At 34.8% G+C, this 12,489-nt stretch overlaps 1 protein-coding gene across 1 annotated transcript in view; it reads right to left on the bottom strand.

The window, feature by feature from the left end:
- The window catches only part of FBXO11 (F-box protein 11), an 84,755-nt gene that overhangs the window by 14,980 nt on the left and 57,286 nt on the right, over window positions 1–12,489 (bottom strand). The window contains exons 2-11 of the mRNA XM_058684183.1: window positions 10,823–10,950; window positions 10,365–10,446; window positions 9,802–9,946; window positions 7,830–7,959; window positions 7,029–7,112; window positions 6,814–6,946; window positions 4,949–5,055; window positions 4,752–4,863; window positions 4,331–4,437; window positions 4,108–4,245 (exon numbers count right to left, since the gene is read on the bottom strand). Coding sequence (XP_058540166.1) covers window positions 4,108–4,245; window positions 4,331–4,437; window positions 4,752–4,863; window positions 4,949–5,055; window positions 6,814–6,946; window positions 7,029–7,112; window positions 7,830–7,959; window positions 9,802–9,946; window positions 10,365–10,446; window positions 10,823–10,950 — 1,166 coding nt within the window. The remainder of the gene's footprint in view (window positions 1–4,107; window positions 4,246–4,330; window positions 4,438–4,751; window positions 4,864–4,948; window positions 5,056–6,813; window positions 6,947–7,028; window positions 7,113–7,829; window positions 7,960–9,801; window positions 9,947–10,364; window positions 10,447–10,822; window positions 10,951–12,489) is intronic.

The raw sequence follows: 12,489 nt of genomic DNA, 5'->3' as shown, positions 1-12,489 counted from the left end.
AAATGTCTGCAATGCAAACTACTATTTACAGAACACTTGCCAAATACTGCAAAATCTGGATAAGGAAGAGTAGGTGCTGAAACCTAACAAATGCTATCTTCTACCTTTAGCAAGGTAGTTTCCCCCAAATAGCTGAAGGTTCCAATGAGCCTAGCCAATTCTACAGTGATGAGATCTAATGGCATGAACGGAACATAAGAAAGAGATATTTCTGTATCATTTTCGTAGAAATATCCCAGGCACAAGAAGTAAATGTGAGTAGGAAACACACTAAGCATGAAATTATGCTTCCTATCTAAGGGAGATTATCCAAAGTAAAGGAAAATGAGAGAGAGGGCAATTTCAAAATTTCTGTCATGTGTCAAATTCATAAATTAATAATAAATGTCTCAAAAAATTTTATAGCAGTTTGGTATTGCTGTGGTATTCTAATTACATTTTATACAAAACAATACTCTGGAATGGATTTAATATTAAAAAAAGATAATTGGGGAACTGTGAACAATGACAGAAAAATTGTTTTTAGGAATGAGACTGGTACTGTGGTTATATGAAAGAAAGAAAAATAATCCTCATTTTTTAAAGATACATGCTGAAATATATACAGATGATATGATGATGTCCAAGATTAGCTTCAAAATAATCTAGAGAGTAGAGAGTAAAGTGATTAAGTACAGATGAAACAAAATTGGCCATGAATTGAGATAGCTGTCGAAGTGGAAAGTGGGTACGTGGAGATTCATTCACTATACTGTTCTACTTTTATGTACGTTAGAAAAATTCCATAAAACAAAATGCATTAAAAATTAGAGCTAAAAACCCTACTGGAAACAAAACAGGAAAAAAAGAACTATAGAATCATAGTAAGGGACACAGAGAGCCAAGTTTCTAAAGAAAGGAACACATGGAATAAAAAAAAAAAAACCCAGTAAAACACAACATCAACAAAAACCTACATAAGGATACTGAAGTAGAAAAAGGAAAAAAAAAAAAAAAAACACAACAAAAAAAACCCCAGAATGATCTCAGACTTGCCAGCTACACTGCTTGCTAGAAATATAAAAATGTCTATAAAATTCAGAGGGGAAAAAAGTGCACTCAAAACTGTGTATATTTAGCCAAGTTAAAAGGTAATGGGGTAGGTGTTCTCAAGTGGTAAAAATTCAGGCTACAATACTTGTAAGCCCCTCTTTTAAAAATAAATAAAAGGGGTGGCGGGTGGCTCAGTTGGTTAAGCATCTGACTCTTGATTTGGCTCAGGTAGTGATCTCACAATTTGTGAGTTCAAGCCTGGCACTGGGCTCTGCACTGGCAGTGTGGAGCCTGCTTGGGATTCTGTGTCTGTCTCTCTCTCTCAAAAATAAATAAATAAACTTAAAAAAAACCCAAAAAACAAATAATGAATGGCTAGATGACAAAGTCCAGCCATACAAAGGATGAATCAAAAAAATTCAGCAATGGACAAACTGTTATAAAAGGACTAAAGGTAAACAAATATAGAATAAATACACACCAATAACTATAGGAATGCAAATGTTACAAATCTTTACAAAAGAAAAATAAGAATATAAATGATGGAATGGTGACAGGTTGAAATATAAGGTGTTCATTCCCTCATTTTTTGTACGAGTTCATACTTAATCCTAGAGGTGTCCTTTGTACTAGTGCATGTAGTACCTTTACAAAAACAACTCTTTAAAATAAAAAGAGTATAAAATCTTTTATGATTAATTCTTATGAGTATAGGAATTTAAAGTCTAAGTATGTCAGCAGGCAAGTAAAGGAAAAACATACAGAGAATACATGTCTATTTAAAGAAAGTGGACAGTATAGAAACTAGTTTTAAATGTTTATTCTAATGTTCTTTGAAGTTCTATAGATAACAAAGTCAAATTTTAGAAAGATTATTCACAGTGATGTTATCCTACCGATCATGGGCTGTCAACACAAAGACGATGAAGAAGACAAGCCAAAAGAATACCTGAAATGGAAGAACATCCTACCAAAAGATGTTATGCTTTAATTTCCATCCTTCCCTCACAAACGTGTAATACGTTACAAATCTCTTCATCAATCCTTAATGAAAATATCTATCTGTAGCATCGCCTAGAATTGTTTAAAAACAAGTTAAAAAATTTGTAAGCCCAAATATAGGTGTACAATGAGGACTAAATTATTATGATGAACTTTAGTTAAGTGACCATCACCACAGGTCTTTTAAAAATGAGGAAGTTTACTCAGATTAAAATTATCTTGGCACTTCAAATCTCCCTTGTCAATGAGACCAGAGGAATGCAAAAACGTGAGTTAACTCTGGGGCAAAGTGTAAAGGCAACGCGAGCAGAGAAATACTAGCATAGTGGTGCCATTACAAAATGAGAGTTCCATTTAGGAACTATAGGCAATATAGGCCAGGGGAGAAGGGGAGATTTTCAAGATTCTTATGTTTTGATATCCTCCATATGTTTGCCCAGACTCCCCAGTTCCCATGCTTCCTATTTCCCTATTCTTTGGAAAACAGAGGTACAATTTACAGTGAAATGTCAATTTCTTTATTCCAGCTGGAGAGGGGCAAGTGGTCATCTCCACTCTTTATTATTTGTTTGCTTGTTTATTTATTTATTTTATTTCCCCCACTCTGCTTTCTTATTTAAAGGCCCAAGTTACAGCCTACATTTTTTTTTTTTTTTTTTTTTTTTTTAAATTTTTGGGACAGAGAGAGACATAGCATGAACGGGGGAGGGGCAGAGACAGAGGGAGACACAGAATCGGAAACAGGCTCCAGGCTCTGAGCCATCAGCCCAGAGCCTGACGCGGGGCTCGAACTCACGGACCGCGAGATCGTGACCTGGCTGAAGTCGGATGCTTAACCAACTGCGCCACCCAGGCGCCCCTATAGCCTACATTTTAAGTGAACTATTCTTCTCAGGTTACAGTTACCCCAGGAGTATGATGCACTGGATGGTCTGAAACCATTTAAATCTAATCAGAATTTCATAAAAGAGTGCTCCCTCCTGGTCTAGATCAGTTTTAAAACAGTTCTACATTAGGGCTTTGGAACAAACAATAAAAATAAAAAATTTCCTTCACTAATTGATTATTTGTATATGTGAATCCAACATTCCTCTGTTGCTTGATTCATGCTATACAACAGCAATACAACTTCGCTGTAACCCGATTTGCCCACCATATCATCACCTCTTCTCCCATCTCAGACTCCTTAACAAAAAATGTTGCCAAAGTGGTACTAGGACTTAAAAATTGCCTCAATGAAAATTAGACATTAAATGAAAAGCATACCTGAATAGACACCAAAGACCATTATTTTAAAATAGTGGTCTAAGAGAGCTCAAAAAGTTGTGCCTCTAGAAATCTGTGTAAAATGACATAATAGTATTTAAAATATAATATTATCCATCAAGACACTAACTGCTGCATCAGTTTTAGAACTGATATTTTATTATCACTGTATCTTATTAAAATTCTGCCAGTTAAAAAAAATTTTAAAGCACTAAAATGGAATGATGAAACCATTAATTCTCAAAGTGTAGTCTAAAAACAACCTGCATTCAACTCACTTATAGTGCTTATTAAAAATGCATATCCTAATCCCCATTTATATTATTTATTATATCTGGGTGATTTTTATGCACACTTACATTTGAGAACTACTATATTAGATCTTACTCCCCTCAAAGATTCATCAATTCCCTAAGGACACCATCTTCTCTACATGCACATAGTATTAGATTCATGAATTTACAGATTACTGCACAATGATTTTAAAATATGCTGAAATTTCTTTTTAAAATTTTGAGAGAGAGAATGTGTGTGTGTGTGTGTGTGTGTGTGTGTGTGTGTACAAGCAAGGGAGGGGCAGAGACAGAGGAAGAGAATCTTAAGCAGGCTCCATGCTGTCAGTAGAGCCTGATGTGGGGCTTGATCCCATGACTTATAAGATCATGACTTTCACTGAACTCAAGAGTCAAGACACTCAACCGACTGAGCCCCCACAGGTGTCCCTAAAATAAAAATCTTAAAAAAAAAAAAAATAGCTTAACTGATAAGAAGTCAGTTTTTTTTTTTATTAAGAATAAATGTTCTTACCATGCCATGATCAAATGTGAACACACCAACATCACGTCCATGATGGATATGATTCCGTCTAATAATTGGGTTTCCATGATTTTTAACCCAAATCCCAGCTAAAGCATTATTGGAAATTTCATTATCCTCATATATTCCCTGCAACAATTAATCAGAAATAGACATTAGCGGAACTTTAAAAAAAATTTAAAAAAGAAAAAAACCCCACAAAATTAAAAAATACCTGTGCATGATCTGTTATATAAAGTCCAACATTTTCGCAGTCACTGATGTTACAGTGCTTGATAGTGGGACATGCTCCTTGACCACTAACACATACTGCTGAGCCAACTGTAAGAAGAAAAATTTATTTAAAAATCTACTGGACAACAATACAGTGACTTTTTTTTAAGAGAGAGACAGAGAGAGATAGAGCAAGAGCAGGGGAGAGGGGAAAAGGGAGGGAGGGAGGGGGAGAGAGACAGAGAGGGAGAGAGAATATATATCCAAGGCAGGCTCTATGCTCAGTGAAGAGCCCAATGCTGGATCCCACAGCCCTGGGATCATGACTTGAGCCGAAATCAAGAGTTGGGACACTCAACTGACTGAGCCACCCTGGCACCCCAATAACTCATTTCATAATAAAACATAATGGAAACACTAACCTGTACATGTACTTCGGATGATACAGTGATCAATAATAGGGCTACAATTTACTGTAATCTCTAAGCAGTGGTGTGCATTATGGTGTTGAGCAGATTTGTCATCAGGGTTAAACTGAAAAGGAGAAATTCTGCTTGAAACAGACAACCACTGCCTTAAATGATTTCAACATACATATTCTAAATCTTAAATTCCTTACCCTTATTGTCATATATCCAACATAAGCATCCTCAGAACCTTCCATAAAGACGAAGGTTGAATCTCTAGTGTTTTCAATTATAACTTTGTCTGCTACTTTTCCAGGTGCTGTGGAGAAGATATTTTAAAACACATTACCTTTATTTTTTTAAAGCACATGATTTATCAGATGAAATTGAAATAAAAATTTTTTTAATCAGTAAAAATATTCTGCCATAAAACTAACAATAAAAAAAATCCTTTTTATTGTTTTAAGTTGGGTACTTTTTTTGGAGGAGGAATTTTTTTTTCATTTTTTAAGAAAAATTTTAATAAAAAAATTTAATTGAAGTATAGTTAACATATTAGTTTCAGGTGTACAATACAGTGACTTGATAATTATATACATTACAAAATGCTCACTATGGAAGTGTAATTACTTTGTCACCATCACAAAATTATTATAATATTACTGATTATATTCCCTATCCTATACTTTTCAACCTGTGGCATTTATTTTATAACGGGAAGTTTGTACCTCTTAATCTCCTTCCCCTTTTTCATCTATCTGTCCACTTACCTCCCCTCTATAAACCACCTATACATTCTCTGTATTTATGAGTCTATTTCCTTTTTACTGTTATTTATTTTGTTTTTTAGATTCCATATATAAGTGACATCACTTGGTATTTGTCTTTGTCTAACTTATTTCACTTAGCATAATGAGGGGGAAGTTTTTTTTTTTTTTAACGTTTATTTATTTTTGAGACAGAGAGAGACAGAGCATGAACGGGGGAGGGTCTGAGAGAGAGGGAGACACAGAATCGGAAACAGGCTCCAGGCTCCGAGCCATCAGCCCAGAGCCTGACGCGGGGCTCGAACTCACGGACCGCGAGATCGTGACCTGGCTGAAGTCGGACGCTTAACCGACTGCGCCACCCAGGCGCCCCGAGGGGGAAGTTTTAAAAAAACATTAGTATTGAGTATATAAGAATATTCATTTTATCAGGTAACTGTGTTTCACTGGCCTTTACTACAGGCCATCATATTTAATGTGGATATTATTTGAGTACTATTATACTCATTCATATATAACAATACTCCTAATAATATTTAACTACTAATAGTATTTAGTATCAAATACAATGACAGATTAAAAAATGGTTTCTTGTGAAAATAAAATCACCTCTGGCAGCACCAGAAAAAGAAGCTTAAGGAGGGGAAAGAAGAAGGGGGATGATGAGTAGGTAGAGAAGGAGAGAAACCTCCCAATTTAAACTTATTTCCAAACTGGCCTTGATTTGGAAAGTACTGCAAGTCACTAGGCAAAATTTACTATACCTTCCCCCCCTATTCTCTATCGTGGAAATGGAGCAGGGAAGCACAAGGGGCAGTAAATACAAATTTCAGTTACAAGTAATAAATGCTAGCTATCTTAAAATGGTCCAGGTACAGTGTCCTTAAAAAAGGCAGAAGAAATCTTGAAATGACTGACCAGTGCTCAACAACTGTTACATTAATTCTTAGAAACCTGACCAATAGCACAAAAAAAATTTACAAAGGATATCTGTTTCATTAAAAACACAGCAATAAAAACATTAACCATCTTGATTTTCAAATAAAAGATAAAACAAGTATCTTTCTTTCTTTAATGAATAAGACAGTTGGACAAAGTACAGACATCAAGAAATATATACATCTTAAAAAAAATTCATCTATAATGTCTGAACTGTCATGTTTTCATTTCTGTGATATGCAATATTCCTGTTCTTTCTTAACATTAAGGTATTACCAAGGTTCCCCTGGATTTTAAGTCACTAGTGTTAAAAAAAAAAAAATCATGTAAATAATATATTAAATTTTTAATGACAATGCATCTCAAAATACCTGCACCAATCATGGTGATTGGAGATTCAATATATATCCATTCATCAGTGTATATTCCAGAATGAACAAAGATAAGTCCATCAAAATGAGCTTCTTGTACCCCACCAAGGGCATCTTCAATTGTATCATAATACTACAAAAAAAAAAATAAAAGCATCAGTACAGAACTGAAAGATTACCATCTTAAGTCTTGTAAAAATACGATTCAAACATACCAACATATTCTCTCTTCCTTTATATCTTGCAGGATTACTGTAGAAATGTTCAGCAAATCCTGGCTTTACATGTGCACCTTTATACTAAAATGTCAAAAAACAAAACAAACAAAAAAACCAGAAACATTAACTACTAATATAAACATTATATTCTAAATTAATTTCGTATTGTATATTTTTTATTAAATATAAAAAACGTTTTAATTATTCTAATTTTCTGTTGCATAGTGCAATGTAAATTCTGAAACAGCTTATGACTCAGTAATATCCAGTAAGAAAGGACAAAATTTGCTAATCTCAGCACTACTGATATTTTGGGACAGATAATTCTTTGTTGTGGGGTTGTCCTGTGCATCACTGTTAAAATATTTAGCAGCATCCCTGGCCTCTACCCACTAGATACCAGTAGAATCCTCTTCTCCAGTGTGACAACCAAAAAGGTCTCCAGACATTGCCAAATGTCTCCTGTGGAGCAAAACCATCCCCACCTGAGAACCACTCATAAAAGACCATAGGAAAATTAAGGTAAATGTGAAACTTTAAAACAACTACTGAACACTAATAATTTAAGAAAAAGTTCAAAGAGATTCATATAAAGTATAACTGCTCTTGGGCTACTGATGCTTACTGCCACTGTTTAAATTATTAATAAATACATCAGCAGTTAAAAAAATTGTTGAATATTTTGTTGACTGATAAATATTCATTGCCTTAAAACCTATTCTTAAGTTTAAATAAATTTTTTAAAAAGAAACTTTTAGTTACAAATATAAATCAGTATTTTCCATTTATACTTCATACCAACTGCTGGAAACTCTCTTTCCAAGGATTTGGATGTTCATATTCTTCTGGATTAATCTGGTAGAATTTGCCAGGTTCAGGATGCATCATAGGGCGAGTATATTCGAAAACTTCCATGTATAATCGTTTCCTGAAGGAGAAAAGGAATGAAAGATTTCTTCATAAAATGTCCTTTAAAACAACTAGAAAGGGGCGCCTGGGTGGCTCAGTCGGTTAAGCAACCGACTTCGGCTTAGGTCATGATCTCACAGTCCGTGAGTTCGAGCCCCATGTCGGGCTCTGTGCTGACAGCTCAGAGCCTGGAGCCTGCTTCGGAGTCTGTGTCTCCCTCTCTCTCTGCCCCTCCCCTGATCATGCTCTGTCTCCCTCTGTTTCAAAAATAAATAAAAAAACATTAAAAAAAAAATAAAAATAAAAATAAAACAACTAGAAAAATTATCTGATGCTTTAAAACATATAAGAATATAAAAAACCAAAATTTTAAATGTAAAATGGTTTTTGGCTAAAATAATATAACTACATATAGGGACACCTGGGTGGCTCAGATGGCTGAACATCTGACTTCAGCTCAGGTCATGATTTCACAGTTCACAAGTTTGAGCCCCACATCTGGCTCTGTGCTGACAGCTTAGAAACCTGGAGCCTGCTAAAGATTCTGTGTCTCCCTCTCTCTCTGCTCCCTCCCCACTCACTCTCTCTCAAAAATAAATAAACATTAAAAAACAATATGTAACTACATATAAAAAATAGTACACCTCCCAAAATAAGAAATGTCAATTCTTCAAAATTTGCTTAGGGGAAAAAAGGCTACCCTTACTGTAAAAGGCTCATACGGTTATTATTTAAAAGGATGGCTTTTAGGTTGCCTGGGTGGCTTAGTCAGTTAAGCGCCTAACTCTTGGTTTCGGCTCAGGTCATGATCTCATCATTTGTGAGATCAAGCCGGGCATCGGGCTCCACGCTGACAGTGCATGGCCTGCTTGGGATTCTCTCTCTCCCTCTCTCTCTGCCCCTCCTCCACTCACACATGTGCATGCTCTCTCAAAATAAATAAATAAACCTTGAAAAAAATAATTAAAGGATGGCTTTCAGTGAAATACTCTGAACCTAATTAACTCTTTGTATATCTTTACATGTTATTATCAAGAGCCAACAAATCTCAGAAATGTACTGATAGTAACTATTATCACTTCCTGTAAAAATTGGTATTTTCTTGCAGTCTTTTTATCTACAGATAGTTTCATTTATTACAGTTATGATTATATAGCATATAAAATTCTGTATTCTGCTCTTTAAAAAAATTTTTTAGAACATAGCATTTTACTATGTTAGTAGCAACTCTTGTAAAAATCACTATTAATTGCCTGTTATCATCATCCTCCAAGTAGATGTTACATTATTAGTCCATTTCTTCTTGCTAGACATTTAGATTTCTAATTTTCCCTATTATTAACTGTGCCATTATGAAAAATTTGTACATAAGGAAAAAAAATTTCCAGAAGTGAATTACGTTGGTCAAAGGGCTCGCATACTTTAAGGCTCATAAATACAACTGTCAAACTCAGTGATGTTAACAGTTTTCCAAAAGTGATGTAACAAAATCTACACTCTCATTAAACTATCAGATTGAATTACCTGTTTTCTTTTTCTTAAAAAATTACCTATCTGAAATTAGACACAGTTCTATTTCTAAAAAGCTTAAATTTAAATGAACAACATTTCCCACAATCACTCAGTTGCTATTAACTGATAAATAGCACAGAAAGTACTTCATTTTTTGTTTTATAAATACCGCTTAGACCAACAACCTACATTTGTGATAAACAGGTAACATGGAATTTATAAGCATTCTAATGTTGTTCCAACGGTTTAATTTTAACCAGCACCTCACACTTCAACTTCCCTACCATCTTTAGCATTTAGGGCAGCAAATAATATATCTCAAGATAATAAGAAATAAATTTTCACTTACCACAAAATTGGATCATTAGCAAGCTCACTGAAGCGTTTACACACACAAGCTGCTCTACAAAGATCCTGTTCCAGCAAGTAAGAGAAGATTTTTAGAACCACTTCATCTGGCAGTTTCTCCTGAAGATACTGTTCAGCAGGTGCTGCTATAGAGAGATTAACAAACAGAATTTAAACTATTTATTGCGGTAGTGACAACTTTCTCATTATGTAAAGAGCATTAGTTTCATTTTATCTAATGAATAGCTTTTGTTTGATGACAATCATTTTATAAGCATTTTACTTTCATAGATAATATACACATTTACCTTCTTTTGTCCTAACTTAAGTATTCTTTCTTTTAGCTATTATGTACCATTTCAGAAACTGGTTAAACACATAAAATGTATTTTTATACAACAATTACAGTCAAAAGAGATCAGGTTCTCATGTTTATTCTATAATATCACCTTTTCAATTCAAAATGTGCCATTAATCTATATTTAATAAAATTTTAATTTTTGCCATCAAACAAAATTAAAACGAGTATTTAACTCTATCCCTTAGTTTTCCCAAAGGAAATACCAGATAGATCTTGTGATTTTCCAGATACTCTTGCACGTTTTGCACGATGACCAAAGTTTTCTGTAGTTGAAGTTGAGGCACCCTTCAAAAACAAAAGGAAAACTAATTAAGCAAATATTTTTACCATACGTAATCATTACTTCTAAAAAACGGTGACATTTCAGGGGCACCTGGGGGGCTCAGTCGGTTAAGCGTCCGACTTCGGCTCAGGTCATGATCTCGCAGTTTTAGTTTGAGCCCCATGTCAGGCTGTGTGCTGACAGCTCGGAGCCTACAGCCTCCTTCAGATTCTGTCTCTCTCTCTCTCTCTCTCTCTCTCTGTCCCTCCCCCACTCATGCTGTCTCTCTCTCAAAAATAAATACACATTAAAAAAAAATTCTTTTAAATGGTGACATTTCCTGTTTTGTTTCTTAACAATTCCTTCATTACAAAAAGAAAAGGAGTTACATTTATTTACCTCCATACTGCTCTTTGTAGGACACGCTGTTCTTTTTGGCAAAAGAGTTTTTCTACGAAGTTGGTATGGACTATTTTGTGCACCAGGACCTGATTCTTCAGCAACCATATCTGCAGGTACATCATCATCTGTTATAAAAAAAAGCAATATGAAAAATGACACCCATTTTTTAAAAAAAGCTCTATGGATGCAGTATACTTTTAAGAAGCTTCATAAATTTGATAGGGGGAGAAGGGGTAGGTATAACTTTTATATAAAATTTCAGCCAACTGGACAAACATCTGAAAGAAATGCTAGACTTCTAGTTCATTTCTTACTTCAAAACAAATTCCAAAATAGAGCATGTATTCAAGTACAAAAAAATCTATCACTAAAAGAAACCAAAGGTAATTATTTCTTGTAATGTTAAAGCAGAGAAGAAGTAGAACACAATATCTGGAAGGCATTTAAAAAAAAGGTGAGGAGCATGTTCACTTGATGAGGAATGGGAAGACTTACTAATACATGATTATAGCCCAAGTAGGGTGAGAAGAGTAGCCTGGCAAGAGGTGTCAGAATCAAAGTGGGATGAGGAGGGTGTCCATGCAGAGGGACAGCTAAGTGGAGGGTGGGTATCACATATCAAGTAGGATGAAAACATTTTGCAGACGGTGGTCTGGCATAGGGTGCTAGAGCTCAACAGGGTAAGGAAGCTTGTGTGGGAGAAGGGGTGGCCTGAAATGGAGAGTCAGAGCAAGAGCAAGGAGAGAAGGGCATACAGGAAAAGGGATGGTGGAAGTGGAAGATTGGCTGCATACAACAGAGGGATTCATCAAATAATTAAACAATAATGGAAGCCAGGTTTCTGTCAGAGAAGAGAATTAAATTATAAAAAGGAAACTAGAATAAGAACTTGGGTGTTAAGACTGGAATTGGAAGTTATCAATGTGAACTCATGGTTTCTAATACATAAATACATATGTAAATGTTTGGATGTGGATAAATGTACCTGCGTATATTTCCTAGCTTTGTCCACTGACAGAACCTAGAAAGCAGTTGACACTCCAGTACCAATGAGTATGACCAACATTTGGATATTGGCTTCTGATAACATTTTTTATAAAAAGGATAAGGGCTCCTTGGAGAAATGGCTGATTTTAGGTGTTGGAAATTATAAAACAAGCCTGGAATACCTTGTGGCGGAGAAAAGAAAATGCTCAAAGAATGATGAAGATGTGTCAAAAAGACACAGAGGTCAGCTTAAATGATCACTCACTAGCAAAATTATGTTGGAACATCAAAATTCATAATGACAGTAAAAGTATTATAATCCAATGAATAGAAAGCAACCCATAAATTCATATTGCTAGAGATAAATAATTAACTTTAAAGTTTGATATGGAATGGCACGTTTGAGTACCTCCCCCGAAATACTTATTAAGTAGAAAGGGAAAAATAGTAACTCGATAGCAGAGATGCCCATCAGACACTGCCTTAATCAAGTGATCAACATGACTATCATCAGTAGGACAAACTGAAACTGTGTGCCACCTGATAGCATACAACAGGATCACAACTGCTATGATAAAGATATATATCCTAAATTTAATTTGAGGAAACCTCAAACAAGCTCAATTTGTTCTAATTTGTTTTGAATAATCTTCAAAATTGTCAAAGTCATGAAAGTC

The sequence above is a fragment of the Neofelis nebulosa genome, chromosome 9, assembly GCF_028018385.1.
Source record: "Neofelis nebulosa isolate mNeoNeb1 chromosome 9, mNeoNeb1.pri, whole genome shotgun sequence".
Classification (NCBI taxonomy): domain Eukaryota; kingdom Metazoa; phylum Chordata; class Mammalia; order Carnivora; family Felidae; genus Neofelis; species Neofelis nebulosa.
Note: the sequence above shows the minus strand (reverse complement) of the source record. Positions and strands in the feature narration are given on the sequence as shown.